At 41.7% G+C, this 18,705-nt stretch overlaps 1 protein-coding gene across 5 annotated transcripts in view; it reads left to right on the top strand.

Moving 5' to 3' along the window:
• The window catches only part of EBF1 (EBF transcription factor 1), a 267,551-nt gene that overhangs the window by 188,200 nt on the left and 60,646 nt on the right, over positions 1–18,705 (top strand). For 3 of the 5 annotated variants that reach the window (XR_014591142.1, XM_083871630.1, XM_083871628.1), the window contains exons 9-10: positions 9,553–9,686; positions 17,366–17,492. Coding sequence is in view for 4 of the 5 variants with exons in the window: in XM_083871630.1 (XP_083727756.1) it covers positions 9,553–9,686; positions 17,366–17,492 (261 nt within the window). In the remaining variant the exon portion in view is untranslated. The remainder of the gene's footprint in view (positions 1–9,552; positions 9,687–17,365; positions 17,493–18,705) is intronic. The other 2 variants (XM_083871631.1, XM_083871629.1) reach the window with 1 other exon arrangement.

The raw sequence follows: 18,705 nt of genomic DNA, 5'->3' as shown, positions 1-18,705 counted from the left end.
GGAGATTTACAGATTTTTTTATGAGGGATTTATTGTTTTGTTAAGGTACTGTTGGAAAATGAAAGTGAGGAAACAGGACCAGGGTTGGTGGTAAAGCAAACTAGGAATTTGGAAATTGCACCCACCTGTCCTTCTGTTAGGTTGGGGTTCAGCAAATCAGTAAAGCACAAGGTTAACATTTAGCAAATATAAAATTCTTTGGTGGATCATGAAGGACCAGTCAGTTAAATTAAGTATGTTTTGGAGCATGCAAACTATGCAGCAATGTTTGTTTTGACAAACTTTTGGGGCTGATTTATAGCACACATTTTGGGCTTCCATTTGCAAGGTTGCCTGCATCCTCACCCAGAAATTGCATCAGTACAACTATTTTTAAACTTCAGTGCACTTAACCAGATGCAGTCTCCTTTCTGGACATGCCTATTGTTTTTAAAATAGTCATAGGACTTAACTGGGCTCCATAACTTCATAAGGGAAGTTGATGGTGGAAAGCAATTGAAATGGGAAAGGCAGATACAATGGTTTTTTTCACTATTTTATTGACAACATTTTAGAGCCCATACTCAGATACAACAATCCCATACATGTGTCACACCTCAGTCCCCAACATGGTGTTTATTGCCTTTGGCTTTCACACATTGTTCCTGTGCCTCTGCAAGTGACACCGTGGGGTGGAGGAAGGGGTGAAGGAATACAGGTGCAATAATTTGGGAGCTCATGGTAAAACATTTATCTCACTTGGGGGTCAAAATACGTTTGTGCATCCCTGGGGGAGCAGAGCAGTCCCTGCTTTGGTGTTGATGTCTGAGCAAACACGTCCCCAGTTGTGGAGCTGGAGATGCTGCCAAGATTTGAAAGGCCCTGTGCAATATTCTTGGATGTCTGGTTTTCCTCCTGATCCAGCCTGTGCATCCCTGTGCACCTGAGCTGCTCAAGAGCACAGGGAGTGCTGAAGCTGAGGGGCTGCACCAGTTTAGTCTGCACTAGTTTAGGGAGCAACATTTGGCCAAAGCCACCCACAGCAGTTTCTTCATGGCCGACTCAAAGTGAAAGTCCTGCAATTCCGGGACAAAAATAATGAATGCAAAAATTAGAGCTTAAAGTCAGCCCAAAATTTTCTAGGAATAAAAAAATCAGAGTAGCACATCAAAAAAATTGACTATAAAGTTGTTAGGCTTCTTGAAATATATATATTTAGACAGAGTGCAGATATCTTTTTTGAGAAGAATAATAAACATATTGTTTATATATATATGTAATGTTTAGGCTGAACCTACATATTTAATTTAACATAATTTTAAGTGGGTTTGTAACATTGCATTTTTCTTGGGGAATTTATTATTTGCCAAACAAACATGACAGACCTCTCTTTGGAGGTCGAGTTTTACTGCCTTGCAGGGAGATGCTAAGGACTCTGACTGTTTTATTAATTTTTGGAAAGTAGGAGGTAGCTCCTAAAGTAAAACAAAAAAATAACCCAAATAAGCAAAGAACCTCCCAGAACTTCCTCTGTGATTTGAAAGGGTTTAAGAGAATGAATGAAAATACATTTCTTGCAATCATACAGAGATAACTAAATCATTATTTTATGGAAATGTTGTAAGTAAAATACAGAGCAGATTTTTTTTTTTGTAACAGGTCTCTCATTATTCTGGATTGCCTCCTTTTTCCATGCAGTCATTTTTCAGGCACTGATCAACAACTGAGAGCTTTGGAAATCATTAAGGAAAGAGAAACACAGAGGACTCCACGAAATGTAACTTTGCTAGCTGAGGCATCAGCAAGGATAAAAGAGAAACACTGGCTTAAGTATTGATTGTAGGTGGAATATTATCCCAGGTAATTTACATTTTCATTTCCCATTAATGGGAACCGTGCATCCAAAATGTTCAGCAGAAAATCACAGCCAAGACCTTTAATTTTCACTAGTGGAAAACAGAAACAAATGCAACCTTCCTTCCCTTCCCCCAACCTGGAGGGATTGCACGGCTCGTGTATTTTTGGTTCAGTGATTTCACCCAGTGCAGATGTCATGAAGGACCGGGAGGAGGTTGCCATTTTTGGCAGGGTGCTGTAATCTTTAAGGCTTGCATATGCTAAAACCCCCCCAAATATCGAGGAGAGGGCTGGGAAGGGGGAGCAGGGCAGCACATCCTCGTGCCTGTGTCGCACAAAGCTGCCTGAGTTATCTGCTGGAGAGGGAAACCTCTGCTGCCCTGTTTCCTGCACAGCAGCTGCTCATTGTCAGCAGAGAATGGGAGACGGGGCCGGCTCGATACGCAAGAGGAAGGCAGGAAGATCATCACTTCACTGAGATAAGCAGCAAACACATTGTTTAGCTTAGGGGTGAAGATTTAATGCTCCGGTAAAATACATAAAAGCTCTGCCACATTCCCTTTCCCTGAAGTGCCCATGACTGACCCTTTGGGCTGGTCCTGAGGACTTTTCCCCATCCAGGCTGGTTTATAAACTTCAGTTCCCTTCAGCTGCCCCAGCAATGCCCCACAGACCAGGCTGGAATGGCACCACTGCCTGGGCAGACAGAATTTTTAGGGTTCACCCTTTCAGCATGCTCAGACCAGTGAGCAGCCTGACAATCCTCAGGAATGAGGATATTACTTAGGGGAAAACAAAACCACCCCAAACCCAAACAATCCCCTCAACACAACAAAACGGCCCAGCTCAACCCCTCAAAAATATTTGTCTTTTTCTTTTAAATTGGAAAAAATCCCAGAATTTGTAATGAATCCTAAGGCCAAGGTGTTGACATTGCTGTGCTGGCTGTGCTGGTGCTGGTGCTTGTGTGGGGCTGGATGAGCCCTGCCCTGCACAGAGGAATCCACACATGGCCCATGAAATGGGAAGCCCCAGTTCTGTATCCACTGCCCAGCTCTTGGGAGCTTTTCACAGGCACTGCCCAACTATCTTAAAAGATCAAGTTCCTTATCCTGCAACTTCTTCAGCGGGGTTTTTAAGCACTTACTTGAGTGGTTTGTTGAATCACAACTTCCATAAGTTATGGTTTTGAGTGCTTAAAACTGATTTGTGTTGATATTCTGAAAAATCGGTCGTTTGGTGAAAGCATTTAACGGGTTGCAGGATCAGACCCATAAACTGTGGGTTAATCTGTGGCTCATTTATTTATTTAGCCTGGAATTAGGTTTTACCCAATGAAAAAAAAAGGAAAATTAAATTAAATTCCAGATATTTTCAGTACTTCCTCTAAGATGAGACATAAATTCCCTGTTCCTCTTAATTCCCAGTTTTAACTGCCTTTATGCAACTCTCCTTGCGTGTCACAATACTCTTAGAGAGAAGAAAAATAAAACCATGTGCCCTATCATTTAAACTCCTGTTGTGATGCAGCAACTGTTGTCGGAGCCTCATCTATGGAATAATAGAGGATGAAACCACACTTCATGATAAAAACTGCAGGCGAGGTCATTCTTACAGTCACCAGCACAAACTGGATATTAATCATAGAGCAAATACATTTCAGAAGCTAAATAGGAGCAGTCCCAGAGCCCTGCTGATAGCTGTGCATCCCACTAATTCACCTCAGTGAACATTTACCTCTAAGCTCAATTAACCCTTATTCCAAGGCCACCCATAAACTTTGTGGTAAATACGTTTTTTTTCCCTCCAGCCTCTGTTTTCTATCAGTGGAACAGATCATTTCTGTTGGAGGATAAAAAGCTATCTCTGTTTAGAAATGCAGGTCCCTAATTAAGAGTATGAAACGTCCAGTGTGTGTTTGTGAGGGGCTGGAGTTGGTAGATTATTGATTCTGTAAATTCAGATGCTCCTGAGGGCCTCTGTTATTTCTTCTGTCATCAGGTGCTGTTTGAGGCAGGTAGAAATGCTCAGGAGGCAGGTGGGTGGTGGTGTGGGAGAGAGGAATTTCCTACTGCAACTGCCTGCACACAAAGTTAGTTGTTAAATGTGTACAAGAAGCTAAGAGGAGATGTTAATGCTGTTGTTTTGTTATTATTATTATTGTTATTGTTATTAGTATTATTAGTACTGATCATTATTAGTACTGTTATTATTCTCCCTGCCAAGCATTGTTCAGAGGCAAATTGGAAATGTGGTAATTAGGCCCTGACTGGTAGTGTAGTACTTGTGTCCTGAGCCAAAGTTCAACGCCCTGAAATGAAATTTAAACCAATTAATCTGTTAGATTTTTATCGCTTGTCCGTGTTTTCTCAGCAATTCCCTCAGCACGTGGCCTTTGATCAACTCTCATACAAAAGCTAAAATGTGTGCCTGCTGCTAGCAAGATGGGGCTGACATTAACATGGCACTCACAAAACAATCAGAGCAGTGAAGCCCTCAAACAGACAGGGCAGAGTAATATTTAATAAAAGCGCACACATAATCTTCAGAATTAGCATTTTGTGCCTTGCAGTACCTTTGGGAGAAGAGCTTTTATTTGTGGAGTGATCATTATTATAACAAAGAAGAGCTACCTAATAATTTCCACTTTAACTCTGCAATATGCCATGAGCATTTCTGAACCATTATGCTAAACTGTGGCGGGGTAATCATTTTATTGTCACAGTTTGAGGGAAGAAAAATCCCTGTGTATCAGTAGCTGGGAAGTGTGGGAACACAGGAACACACTGGCACACACAGCATACAACAAAAAACTTTTCCTTTTATTGCTCCCCATGTGCTGGAGTTGGTACCTGCCATCCTTTGTATGGGAGGTGATAATATTTGAACAATGTGTACTTTGAGAAAAATGAAGGTTTCCTAAGAACGTTGTTTTCCTTGGAGCCATTAAGGTTTTGACTCATAAATCTTTACCATTTATTGATAGAACCCTCGGCTTTGAAGCCAGTGGCAGGATTCCCATTGGCCTCAATAAGTTTGGGATTGCAGAACCTGCCTCTGACATCTCTGTGTGTGAGCTTGGCCCGCAGGGGCAGCGCAATGGGACGGGTCAGAGGTGGGCACTGACTTGTCCTGATATTATCCAAAGAAGGAGAACAGCTCAGAACTTAAGCTCAGCTTAAGTACTGGAATGGTCTGCCTGGGAAGGTGGTGGAGTCACCATCCCTGGATGTGTTTAAAACAAGACTGGATGTGGCACTTGGTGCCATGACCTGGCTGAGGTGTTAGGGCTGGGTTGGACTCCATGATCTTGAGGGTCTCTTCCAACCTGCACATTCTGTGATTCTGTGATTCATTAGAGCCCATAACCATTAGGCCATTTCAGCAGGTGGAGGATGTGGCCACATCACCTCCAGCGAGGAGCTCCAAGGTCCTGCTTTGGTTTTCCCTCAGCTGTTCTGAAAAAACACAATGAATGTGATACTCTTACACCAAAGAGTCTGAAAATCCTCTCTGATAGCTGGGCTACCAAATCTTTCGGTTCTTATTGTAGTTGGCTTCCAACTGTTCATTCAACAATGACAGAAAAGTTCATATATATGTAGGAATGAGCAATTATTCTTTTTTTGTTTTGTTATAATTCTTTCCTGGACTTAAAGTCTGTTCATATTATCAATCATGTAGGCTTCACTGCCTTGATTAGGACTGGTCTAGAGTCCTTGGCTGAATTTTGTTATCAGTGAAGCTTCAGACTTTGACTAAATCTCTTTTTCTACAGAAAAGCTAGATTTTATGTAACCTTTTTTTCTATTTGTTTTAAAAACACTGTTTCAGAAATTATGCTCTGGGGTTACAGAAGGGCATGAGAAGTGATAATATTTTGAAACAAAACATTTTGTTTTTCTTGGAGATATTGAAAAGTGTTATAGTCAATTCCAGATAGAGATTAGAGATTCTGGAACTTTGCATTGTTTAAAAAAAAAAAAAAAAAAGTTCTGTATTTTGGTTTGTCTTTTGACCAAAACAAAATGTAGAAAAATCAAGGCCTCCACTGAAAAGATTATTCTGCCTAGCTCTGTTTTCTTAGGGTTGCACAGAAGTAAACACCTTCCAGACAGTGCTTTGGAAGTTGCCAAGTGATTAAGAGCAGAAATATGAAGAGCTGAGGGCCTGAGCTGGCCAGACATTTGTACCAGGGGCATAAATAGAGCTGAGGTCATCCCTTGCCCCCCTCCCAGTGTTACCTGTGGTGATGCTGACCCAATTCCATCCTCCTTGGTGCTCCAAGCAAAGGGCCTGGGAAGGACAACGTTTTAGACAGACCAGCGTCCTGAATGACACTGGTTATTGCAAATATGTCATTGTATAAACATGTTTTGTGCCCTCAAAAACAGGTAGCAGTCTGGATGCCTCCCTCAGCACGTCTTCCTTGGGATGCAGCCCTTCAGAGCCACTTCCCTGGCTGGGCAGCACCTCCTGCAGCCCTTCCAACCTTTATAGACACTTGCACTTTAAAATAAGAAGAAGTTGTGTGGGGAAAGTTGGGGAGTCCCTCTGGTTTTTGCGACATGGGAAAATAATGCCCTGATATCATTTGGGAATGAACAGTGCTCTTGCTCCATCTCTGTGCCTGCAAAGGGCAACATCCTGCTCTGTTTATTAAACCATCAAGTTCTGACTTTTTATCCTCAGAGGAGATGTCCTGGACTATCACCAGCAGGTTTGATGAGGCACTGATTCAGCACAATTTCTATATATTTAAATATAAATTATATAAAAATATAATGCTGGTGGTCACAGTGGCTTTGCAGGTGAGTGTCCCAGTGAAGACCTCACAGCCTCAGTGCAACACAGAGCCCTGAGTGTCTGCCTCAGTCCCCCTGGCTGCCATTGATGGGACTTGGCATATGTTTGATATAAAATATTACAATCATGAGGCAGCACAAACAGGGCAGCAACTTGAACCTCTGTTGAGGTGCAACATAGGGAACACAAAGAACATCACAACATAAATAGCAAGAACTTTTTTTGTGGGGTCCTGTAACTACACAAGAGTATCTTGCGTTCATTTTAAAGATTACTTGAATCTATAATTTTCAATTCTAGAGTCATTTATGTTGGAAAAAACCCCTAAGATTGAGTCCAACTGTAAACCTAGCACTGCCAAGCCCACCACTAAACCATGTCCCCAAGTGCCACATCTACATGGCTTTTAAATACCTCCAGGGATGGTGACTCAACCACTTCCCTGGGCAGCCTCTTCCAGTGCTTGACAACCCTTTCAGCAAAGCCTGCATATGTTTTCTGTTAATGGCTTATGGTCTCAAATAGTTTTTATTCACTGGTATTTAGGAAAAAAAAAATGTTGCTTGTAGTCTTTAAGAAAAGTAGCTCATTCTCTGACACATGGGAAACTGATTATCTCTGGGTTTTATTGTGGGGGGTATGTGTCCACAATCAACTGGAAATACTGGAAAGGGTGTAATTTGGAAGTGATTTTAATTTTTATTTATGAAAATTTTTGATTCTGTGAAAGGGCTAGATGGCATTTTGAAAAGCTGCTTTCACTGTAAATCTGTTGCTGTGAGCTTGGCTGAAGGGAAAGCATTTGCTTTTGGACATCACAGTGGTTTTTATGCACAGTTTTATGCAAGGAACTTGAATCCAAATTAAACATATTGAAGTTACTTCTGTGTGCGCGCTACGTTTTCGTGACGGTAATGTCAGGATGTTTCTTTTGTTAGCTCATGTAAAAGTTAATGGCTGTACTCTGCCAAGTTTGGAGTAGGGTAATGATTTTTTTTTTCTGCCTGTTTGTGTTTTTCCCTGGAGCTGGCATCCCCATCAGCTTAAGTAGTGGAAAAGTTTGTGCCTGACACTTGCAACCTTTTGTAGGTAGGGCCAGGGTCCGTTTGCTCCCCATCCGTGTCTGCCACCACCAGTGGTGTGAGTCTGGGGCAATGCTCACAGAAACACTGCTCATGGTGACTCAAATGCTCCTTTTCCAGCTCCCTCCTGCTTCCCAGCTCCCCACCTCCCACCCTGCCCAGGGGCTGAGGGGAAGGAGCTTCCCAGCAGCCGCACTGGCTCTTGCAATTAGCTCCAACCAAGCAGAACTTCACTACGGGGTCATAAAGATGCGCGGGGTCTCTTTAGCACTTTATTTCTGGAGCATTTTGAATTAGGCTTCTGTGAACGGATTAATTTTCTGTCTTGACAATTAGAAGAATTTAGGACATGGGCTGTGCCTCATTAAGTAACTCACTACACTGCCACGTTGAGTAACTCATGAGGGCAAGGGTTTTATCCTGGATGGTGCTAAAACATCCCCATCTTCCTAGTAAATCCTTACCTGCGGAAGTGCCTGAGTGCTCTTCCTTGAGTACATTGTCAAATAATCAAAGTTACAAACCAAATTAACAGCTCAATCAGCCTTTCCATCAAGTTGCAATTCACAGCCAAATGCCACCAACCCTAAAATTGGGCAGTGGCAGCCGTTCCTGAGTTTGCAGTGCATCTTCTTCCCTTTGGCTTCATATCTACAGGAAAGAATGATTCTTTCCAACACTGGTGGAAGGTTGGCTGGTGGACTTATGCTGCTCCTTGAACCTGTTTTCCATGAGTAATGAAATTGTTGAGGCTTTGCTTAAAATGATATCTAATGTTTCCAATGTGGTATTCTCACCTCATGCTGTATCAGCAAAGAAAAGTTGGTGGCATCTTGGGTGAAGTTGTTTCTTTCCATCAGCCTGTGTGACCACCCTGAGACTCCACAGCAGAGAACTACCCAGGGTTTTTTGCCTGTTTTTACAGTAATGTTATTTCTGTTGCTTCAGCACAGTTAAATTCCAAGGTGCCCCAGTGCTGCAGAGGAGCAGAATCAATATGTGAATGTTTATACTGCCCCAGACCACCAATATTTGAGCTGCTACTGCTTACAAAGTCTTAAACCAGAAGCTCTTAGTCCAAGATTTGAGCAGAACTTGAGTTTTCGACATCCTCTCAGAGGCTCTGAGTGGAGACAATGCCAAGAAAGTAGCTGTGAGACTCCATGGATATGGCAAAATGTGTTGCACACACATCTTGTTTACCCTGTAGATGCAATACAACTGGAATGACTGGATGGCAGCTGTGGCTTTTGGTTGTGGGGTGTTGTTTTTTTTTTCGTAGTAGCCAAAGCATTAATCAGGGCAGGATGGTTTAATACTGGACAACCTGGATCTGATTGCAGAATAGTTAGAGAAATGCTGAGGGTTACACCCTTTTTTATTTTGCCAATATTTTCCATAATATTTATGGGAGTTTCCTTGGTGAGTTTGGGTTCTGATGGATAATAAAGCAAGCTTACTGGAGGTTGTTTTATTAACTTCAGCCTTGTGCATTTCATATACAATAAAAAAGGGATGTGTCCTGATTTCCAGCTGGTCTCTGCCTATCATGCTGTGATTTTTTTGTAAGTGTAGGATTTTAAAAAAAATTATGTTTTCAATGCAGATAATAAAACCAAACAGAAATTAATTAAGGAAAAAAAAATGCTTCCAAAGATAGAGTTTGAGGTCATGCATATGTACTACAAAGAATGAGATTGCTGAAATCTTTGTGTTAGTAAGGGGAGGGGATATGAAAGCTTTTTCTGTTTTATTTTTCTCATGTCTTCTATCATTAAAATCCAGTTCTAACAGCAGAATACTTCTCTTTTTCATGCGTGTTGAAAAGCAGCTACACCATGTATCAAAGCCATCAGTCCAAGTGAAGGATGGACTACAGGAGGTGCCACTGTCATCATCATAGGAGACAATTTCTTTGATGGGTTACAGGTCATATTCGGCACCATGCTGGTTTGGAGTGAGGTAGGTGTTGTCTGAACGTTAATGTCTAATAGCTTTGTCTCCTTGTAGCCAGCCTGTCCTTTCTCTGGGCCACGTGCTAAATCAGCAACAAATGTCGACGCACCAATCCTCGCCTCGTTCAGTTTTATGAAAATGATTAGTCAAATTTACCTGTGGCAGGAATGCATTAGAGCCAGGGGGATTTGCATCTCCTCTCGCTGGCCCAGAATTTAGCTCAGTGCATTTTATTCCAGGGAAAGGGAAGGGTAAATGCCTGTGTGAATAATTCTGTGTTTAGCGCTACCATAGCTGAGGGCCCACAGGAAACAAACGTTTAGGTGATCCCACTTTCCAGGGAAACTGGCTGCTGGTAGCTGCAGCTCAATGAGGTGGAGATTGCAGAAATTCAGCACCTCTGAACAGCATATACCTAAAGTCTGGCTGCTTGGTGTAAATACCATTTTCACAGCAGCAACCAAATGCACCGTGTTGTAGCCACAGTGGACTCCTCATACCCAGCAGGGCCCCTGTAGTTTCACAGAAGCCCTTTCCTTGTTTCTTATCTATGTTTTTGCTGTTGTTATTCCTCCCAGCTCCTTAAATCCTGTATTTTCCCAGCACATAATTAATTGCGGAGCTTGACATTCCCCAAAAACCTGTGGGAAGTAAAAACCTGGGCAGCATCCCCCAAATGGCCATGGCCAGGTTTGTAGAAACCGTGGCAGAGTTCCCCCACTGGCACAGGGAGACAGCTCCAAGGAAGGGTTTATATTTTGAGCAAATTGCTTTCCAAAAGCAATTTTAAGGTTTAATAAGAAATTGTCATTTTCATTGTTTTAATTCTGAAAAAAAACCCAGCCTCCCTGAAATATCTATGCAACCCTTCCCAATGGTGAGAGGGCCTTCTGATGCTTTACCTTACATTCTGTAAATCTTAAATCAACACCACTTAATTTATATCCAGCACATTCCCCCTACTGATTCCATTGCACATATGGCAGCAGTTTTTCCATGTGAAGAGTATTCTCTAATGTCCTTCACTGTTCTCTCTCTCTCTCTCTCTCATCCTTCCACTTGAGGACAAGTGTGGATGAAAGGGCATTCCAGAAAAGGAGAGATAGTAAATGAGCCCCATTCTGAAGCCCTTATGTGATCATGAAAGTGCCCCCTGGGCCCAGTGTAAGCATTTTGTGTGTTAGTATTGAAGCCATTATGGCTGCAGACGTTTAACAGGGAAAGGTGAAGGGGCTGGGAGGAAAGTGCTCAGATTTTGGTGCTGCAGAATTGGATCTTTCATTATAAATCTTGATTCTATTTATTAGTGGAAGCCATTAATTGTCAATTTCTAATCTCGGGAGACTGAGTGCTGGTCAAAACATTGTTGCTGATGGTTGCAAGGCCTTGTCATGGAATTAATAATGTTAGAGGGGGTCCAGACTGAAGCCAGCCTGGGAGTGCTGCAATGGGCTGCAAGCTGGCGTTGAGGAAAACTCTTTCACTGCCTCTCCCTCACAGAATTGCTTCTCATTTCATAACCTATGAGAGCAGTCAAAAATCATATAGGAGAAAAGAACATTCTTTCTAAAAGAAGCAGACAAACATGGTAAACAAGTGCAGAAATGCATGAGCTTTCTTAGTGATCCCTAAATAATAGTGATCTATAAATAATTCAAAATACACATACAAGCCACCTATGAAGTACAAAATAAGTTCTTTCATTTGCCTTCCCATTTCTAAAAATGTCTAAGGCATTTTCAGTGCCCAAGAAGAATATTTTTGTTTTACTTTAATAGAGTATAAAACTGAACTGTCAATCCTCTGAATCTGAGTCCATTAGAAAACTGGATCAGGCTCATCCTGAGCTGCCAGCAAGGCCCAGTTATGAGCAAACTTGGCCAGGTTATTTTGTCACTGAACTCTGGACAAATTTTAAAGTTCATCCTGTTGTTTCATGGATCCAAAGGAAACATGATTTTACCTCTGCTTCAGAAAATTCCAAACAAAACCAGATAGGCAGAAACTAAAGAAAAAGAATGAGTCTTGCAGAGCATTTTCATGTAGATTTTTCCAGCTTCAGTTTCAGCTGTAATTGCAGGTGGTTTGGGGGATGAAGTCTAATATTGAAATTAAGCATAATTTTGCCACAGACTTTGCATGGGACCTTGGGCAAATCGTATAATCTACTTAAAGTTCAATTCCCTTTCTCTAAAACAGTAATAAGATTAGTCACCTTCTTTGGAGAGGTGCTGTGAAGATAATTATCGTAAAGGTCCTATATTACTCAGAGTTCATTATAGCAAAATCCATGTAAATACCTGAGCTGCATGGATATTTAAAATATAAATCCTACCCTAATTCAGAAGTAAAGTTAAGAGCCAAAAAAGAAAGAGCAACTTCCTTTTAAGAGTGAATTTGTTGCTGTCGAGCAGCATGTTATAAATAATTTGAAATGTAAATAATATATTTTTAATTTATTTTACATGTATTCAAGTTTTGTAATTGAAATATTTATATGCTTGAAATGGAGTTGACAGTGTTAAAAAAGGAGGTTTGAAATGGTTTCTGAAACACATATTTATTATTTAAACATATATTTTAGCTGTAAACACTCTAACATAATTGCAACCTTTCTCAGCCAGGGAGAACTAAATAAAAACTTAATTTGTCACATTAATTTTGAGCAGAAATGCAGATACCCTAAGCCAGTAGGTTCAATTAATCCTTACCTCCCATACTACTTTATAAAAATGACTTTAAAAGCCCATGATATTTTTAGAATACAGCAGAATGGGCCGTCTAATGCCGTTTTTTTTTTCTTTTTTTTTTCTTTTTTTTTTTTTTTTTTCCGAGAGCCTTTCATAACGGCCAAACAAACAGCGCTGGTCTGTCGTGTGCACATGCTGGATGTGCTCAGACCCTCCCAGCAAACCTTCTGTGTGCCAGACAGGCTCTGCTGCCTCTTTGTGCACTGCACACACACACACAGAGCTGGAATTTGGGGGGTTTCACCCAAGTTTTGGGGCCCTGCGTGGTCACAAATATCCCAAATGGGCACTGCTGATAAGAGCCTGCCTTGTTTCTCTCTGCTCTTGGGGTGCTGAGACTCTGAGAGTGGAGTTGCAGGGCAAATACGTGATTGTGAAGACAAAATTAGTTTCTTATAAATATTCCACAATATTTGCTTAGAATGAACTATTTCTTCAAACATTTTCCTGCCAAGAACATTCCTGCAGCTGTACAGAGTCAGCTGGAAACAACTTCTTTTTTCTTTTATATTAAGAAAAGATGAAGCAGTGAAACATCTTTTTATTTTTTTTTCTTTTTTTTTTTCTTTTTTACCTTTGTACAGCCCAAAAACAGAGGATGATTTTTTTTTTTTTTTTTGGTTTGGTGGGTTTTTTGTGCAAATTTTTTTTTTTTTTTTTTTTTTTTTTTACTGCTGCTGAATCAAATTCTGTGACACAGTTTGTTATTTTGCTTTTTATGTTTGTTATTGATTTTGGAAGTCTCTGGTTTTGAGTGCTTATTTTGGAGCTCTGACTCATTTTTAAAAAATGAGTAGGCATCCTCTTTTTGCAAACCAAGGCTTATTAAGCAGCATCTGGATGCCCAGAATTGAGGCGTGCAAAGTCATTGGTCGTTTTTTAAAATATAGGTAGCTTAAGGGTTCTGTTCTCACTGAAAGCTGTCATTACCTTCAGTTGGTGGGATTTTTCTTCATTCCTGTTCTAATGGTCTTCTTCACACAGAGTCAAAGTCAAATTTATGACTGATTGTCACCATTTCCCTAACCACAAACCAGAGCTCAAGCATGCAAAAATAAACTAGTGACTCAGATTAATGACATCTCCTTATAAAATGTCACTTTTAAAAAAAGAAAGTAACCTGGCACTCTGAAGAGTGTGAAATGATGCTGTATCACACAAGAATGCCTAGAATATATTAGCAAACCACAGAAAGAGGCTTGTTGTACACACTCAGCCCAAATGTGTTTTGGATTTTGAGGGCCGGGCACCGCCCACCATTCAGACCATCCCTAACCCAGGTTTTAGTGCAACCCACTGCATGTCTCAGCTGACATGTAAGAATTTATACCAAACAGCAAATGCTTTGCTAAGTACCAGGCCAAATCACTTGAAAATCCCTTGGGAGAAAGGTCCAGTTGCTAATTTTATGTCCAGCTCCATTTCTCAATTTGCTGAATGCTGGAATGGAGGAGGAAGATGGATCTGGGATTTTGGCTGCTGGCTTCATGTCCAAATCACAGGTTAATGCATAACTCATATTTAGGGATTCTTGGCATGTCATTGCTACGATTGTTTTGGTGTCTGTTCATGCACTGAGAGTTCCCATCTGAGGTGAGGATGCACAACTGGCCCTGCTGGGTCACACAGGGACCTCATCTACCTCAGTGTCTTTTGTTTGTCACTGGGCAAGGACAGATGCCTAAAAACATCAGGATGAACATGTCGTGATGCTTCCCCAAAACTCTTCACCAGTCTCCAGCTGTTTGGAGCTCAGAGGCATCCAGAAGTGGTGTCTCTACTTTTAATGTCCCTGAATGGTAACAGCTCACCTCTTCCAGATGCTTTGCATGTAAATATGAGGCAGATTGTGCCTTGAAGAAGGCACAGGCGGTGTCAGTGTGAAAGGAGAAAAGATAGAGTAGGTTCCCAAGATCAGGTCCCGGGCTGACAGTGTAGCCAGGAAAACATTCCATAATCCTGGAGTTATGGAAGGCAGGGGCAGATCTGCTTTTGCTATGGGTGGGTTTGGACTGCCCAGAGATGTACAGCACCAGTTGGGTCACTTGGATTGCAAACCAGAGTCAGGACAATTTGGAGAGCTGCTCACAGTCCAAAGCAGATCCTGGCAGTGGAACCAGAATTTAAGACCCAAGGTGGGAGGTTTCGATGTGCAAGAGAACATTTTTTTGTCTCTTAAAGCCAATGTCCTGCTCTGACAGCAATCTGGGTAACTCCTGGTGTGTAACCAAGCTGGCCAGTTCCCTCTTTGTACAGGAGACCTGAAGGCTGACCCAGAACAAATGCCCCCCTGGCTCAGCACTGAATCCCTGCCAGTGGTCAATGACAGATGTGATGGAGAAAAAGCAAAAGGAAAAGGCACATGTATTCTCCTGGTATACCTCCCAAGCTTTAGTTGTAGGGAAGAGAGGAATAAAATACATCCTGAGTGTCCTAAACCATAGGACTTCAGACATAATGTTCACCCTTTGGGAATGTGTGGGCGACATTATTGTATATTTGTGGTTTTAAACATAGTTAAACTTATTTACTTCAGAGCACAAAGGAAAACCAAACTGTTTGTGGAGAACAAACCAGGAAACTTGCTTAACTCTCCCCAGCTCTCTGTAACAATGGACCATAAATAGGTCAGACATTTCTTGGGAACCAGGGAAGATGAGTATTGGAAAATGCCACAAATTATGTTTAAAGAACATTAAAGTGGTGACAGACCAGTAAATGCTGGGAAATTCAAAGATACAACCAGAAGCTGCCTGTATAGCTGATGCCAGAATGAGGGTGAGGGATGCAAAGCTCATGCTGATGTAGTAAGATGAGCGTGTTAACCTTTACTGCTAAAATCCTTGGCTGTTTTTGCAAATATTTTCTCCCAAAAATGTCATAATTTTTTTCTCATCTTGCCAGTTCACCCAGTTAACCAGAACCACTCGAGGATGGGATTTATCTCAGTTATGTTTGGCTGCTTACAGTTGAGCAAAGAGTCTAAACTTGCCATGTTTATTCAGTGGGGAGGGAGTGAAGCTTCCAGGGAGTGGCTCATCCCAGTGTGAGAGGTGTCTAAAGCACTAGAAATCAATTGCTGCTTGGCACTGCCCTCTGCCTCTGCTGGCTCTTTAGGGCATGAAGAGAATTGGCCTGGACTTTTAGGCTTTGGTCAACTCAACTGTGAGACAACTCAATTTAAGTTAAAGCATTCCTTGGAAATTTGGGGTTTGGTTTTGGTTTTTGTTTTGATTTTTTTTCTCAAATTGATACAGTGAGCAATTTAGGAAAAAAAAAAAAAAAAAGCAGGTTTCTTTTAAAAGGGAGTTTCTGAACCACATGATTCCAAAGCAGAGCCTGAAAACATACTTTTGGAGCTCCCAAACAAGAAGACATTAACCCCATACATGATAATTTCTAAAATGACATGTGGCTTCTGACTTCTGTGGATCTAAACAACTTTGGGAGCATTTGATGCTGGTAGTTTTTGGTTTTTGGTTCAACTTGATTTAATATTAATTTTCTTATTTTAAATATGGAGAGCTCCCTACTGTGTGTGCCATTTCCCTCTGTAGCACAGATGGCTCTCAGACAGATATTACTCTCCTTCTGTGCTCTTTTTTAGTCCTGTGCCTTAAACAAAGAACTGGATAAAAGTCTGGGGTTTTTGGTAGGGTCTTACTACAATGCTAAAACATTTAGTTCCTAGTAAAAATAAGAACAAAATAAGCTTTTTATTTAAAAAAAAAATCTGTTGAAATTTATTCCTTAATCCAGGACATGATTCAGCCAAGAGCATGGAGCAGTTGACTGCATGGAGTGCTCATGCTTTGCTCACTGTCAAGCCAGGTTATGGGCTTGGTTTTGTTTGCCTCTCTAGAGGTGTGTTAATGTGCCATAGGCAGAGAAGGATTATCCGTGTGCCAGAGCCATATCTTGGTTGTTGGACATAATCATGTCACCTTTTCTCTGGACTTCTTTTTACTGTTTTTGCCAAGGGAGCACAATGAGTGAGAGGAGGACATTTTGGTGATGGGAAGGACAATGCTGTAGTTTCTGAGAGCAGCAGCAATTTCAGTTAATCTGCTATGGATTAGTGAACTCCTAGATGGCTCTGCTAATAATTTCAGGGACCACATTTTAAATCTAGTCCAGAATCCTGAAAAAGCAGAAATGGTCGAGAGCCTGGAAAGTGCAGCACTGACCCGCCCCAAACTTTGTACCAAGAGGATCAGAATCCCCTGCCACAATAAAAGGAGAATCAAGTTTATCTACTCATTTTTGTGTAAATCCACACCTGAAGAAACCCTCTCAGATGTGTGTCAGTCATTGGAGTGAAGGCACAATGGAAGCGATGTTAGATGGTTTTCTTTGGTACATGGTTTTGAGTGCTCTCATAATTTTGAAGGAAAGATCCAGCATCCTGTAGAAGCCAAGATTTGCGTTTCTACAGGAATTAGATACAGCTCCACAAAATGAACAGAAAATTAAAACAGCAGCACAGGGTGCTTTTCCAGTGTACAGATGTCAGCTGGGGACTGGAGTATTTAAAACCTTGGACTTGTGCTGTGCCATGCTCACACGTGTAATCGTGTCATTTATGAATCTGATTTGTTGGACACTGTCATGACCCCAGAATTCATCTGAGCAAACTGGGTGTGCTGCTGCTGTAGGCTGGAGTTATTGCATTAAACCAGGGCTGATGCTTGTACTTGGAAGCAAGTGCCTGGCATGTATGAAAACAGGAATAACGTTGTTACGAGGTGCTTGTAAATATTGTGGTCACTGGCTTTTGTGTGGGTTACGTCAAGACTGTATTCAAACATTGACAGGTTAATTATATGTTTCAAACTTGTTTACTGTGATCTGAAAGTGTTATTAAAGAAGTGTTCAGCATCTAACAGTGCTTTTTTTTTCTCTCTCTTTCTTCTCCCTTCCCAATGTTTCCTCTAGCTGATTACTCCACATGCCATCCGTGTACAGACGCCTCCCCGACATATCCCAGGGGTTGTAGAAGTCACATTGTCCTACAAGTCCAAGCAATTTTGCAAGGGAACGCCTGGAAGATTCATTTACACAGGTATGGGTGCCTTAAATGTAAGGAGGAGAAATGGGGCAGGCAATACAGCACAATTACTGGGGCTTCTGCTTTCATCATTCGAAGCTGTGCTGTATCTTATTATTTTGGCTGAGGACATCACTGAAGGCACCAGTTTGAGGTTGGAGACAGAACTAGGTGGCTGCAGGGATGAATCTGAAGACACACCAGGGTGGGATTTTTGTTTGCTTGTTTGTCCTAGCAATGGGGCGTCTCTTTACCCAGGAGGGGAGAGGAAGGAGGGAAACATAAAACAAACAGGGGAAGAGTGCGAGCACAAGGAGCCAGACGCACAAACCTGCCTTGAGAAGGATCCTGCTAAACATCTCCATCTCATGTTGTCCAGCAAGTGTTGCAAGGATTCAAAGCCTTTTTGCCAGCCCATCTCACCATAACTCATTTGTGTCTGGCTTCCAGGGAGCTCAAGTGGTTCTCAGCCCAGCCAGTGCTGCAGACACTTGCAGTGTGTTTTGGGGTGGTCTCCCACACTGGAGACCACTAAGTTGAGTGATTTGTTCTCAAGAATTACTAACAAAACAACCCACTCTGGGACATTGCAGGTGCTGTCAGTGTCAAACCACTCTCAGTAGTTATGAGAATAGCCTGGGAAATAAATCAAGTAGCAGCCTAACTTTTTGAAAAGGATGTGTGTCGTTGATTCTTCCCAAGGTGTGTGCTGCAGGAATTAACAGCTTTGCCCTGGTTTTGATGTGCTTTTAATGCACTTGTTGTTCACATCTACAGATAGGACTATGCTGGAACTGCTTGCCTGAACTCTGGTTCAGCACAACCCAGTGCAACTCATTTCCTCATCCTTGATTGCCCCTGGAACTTTAGGATATATCATAAATACCTGTGACTAAGGCATTCTGAGTTCCACTGGGCTCATACATTGCTCCAGCTCTCAGAGTACACACAGGGACTCAAGGCAGAGGAGAGAATTCTGTGCTTCAGCTGGGCAGGAAACTCTCATTTGAATTTTTTTAACACTAAGCAAGTTGAACAAAGGTACCTTATAAAGCTTTCTTGTCTTTTTCAAATACCCTCTTCCTCAGATGGGATTATGCACTCATGGGTTTCTTTAAACTGGCCCTTTAAACGCTCACATATTGCCCTGCTGGCTGAGCAGCAGGCACTTGAGGAGGCTCTGTGTGTTTATTTGTGAGCATTATGATTTCAGCAATGTGTGGGAAAT

Source organism: Zosterops lateralis, assembly GCF_965231275.1.
Source record: "Zosterops lateralis genome assembly, chromosome: 14".
In the NCBI taxonomy this organism is placed as follows: Eukaryota; Metazoa; Chordata; class Aves; order Passeriformes; family Zosteropidae; genus Zosterops; species Zosterops lateralis.
This window is presented reverse-complemented; position numbering and strand designations above follow the sequence as displayed.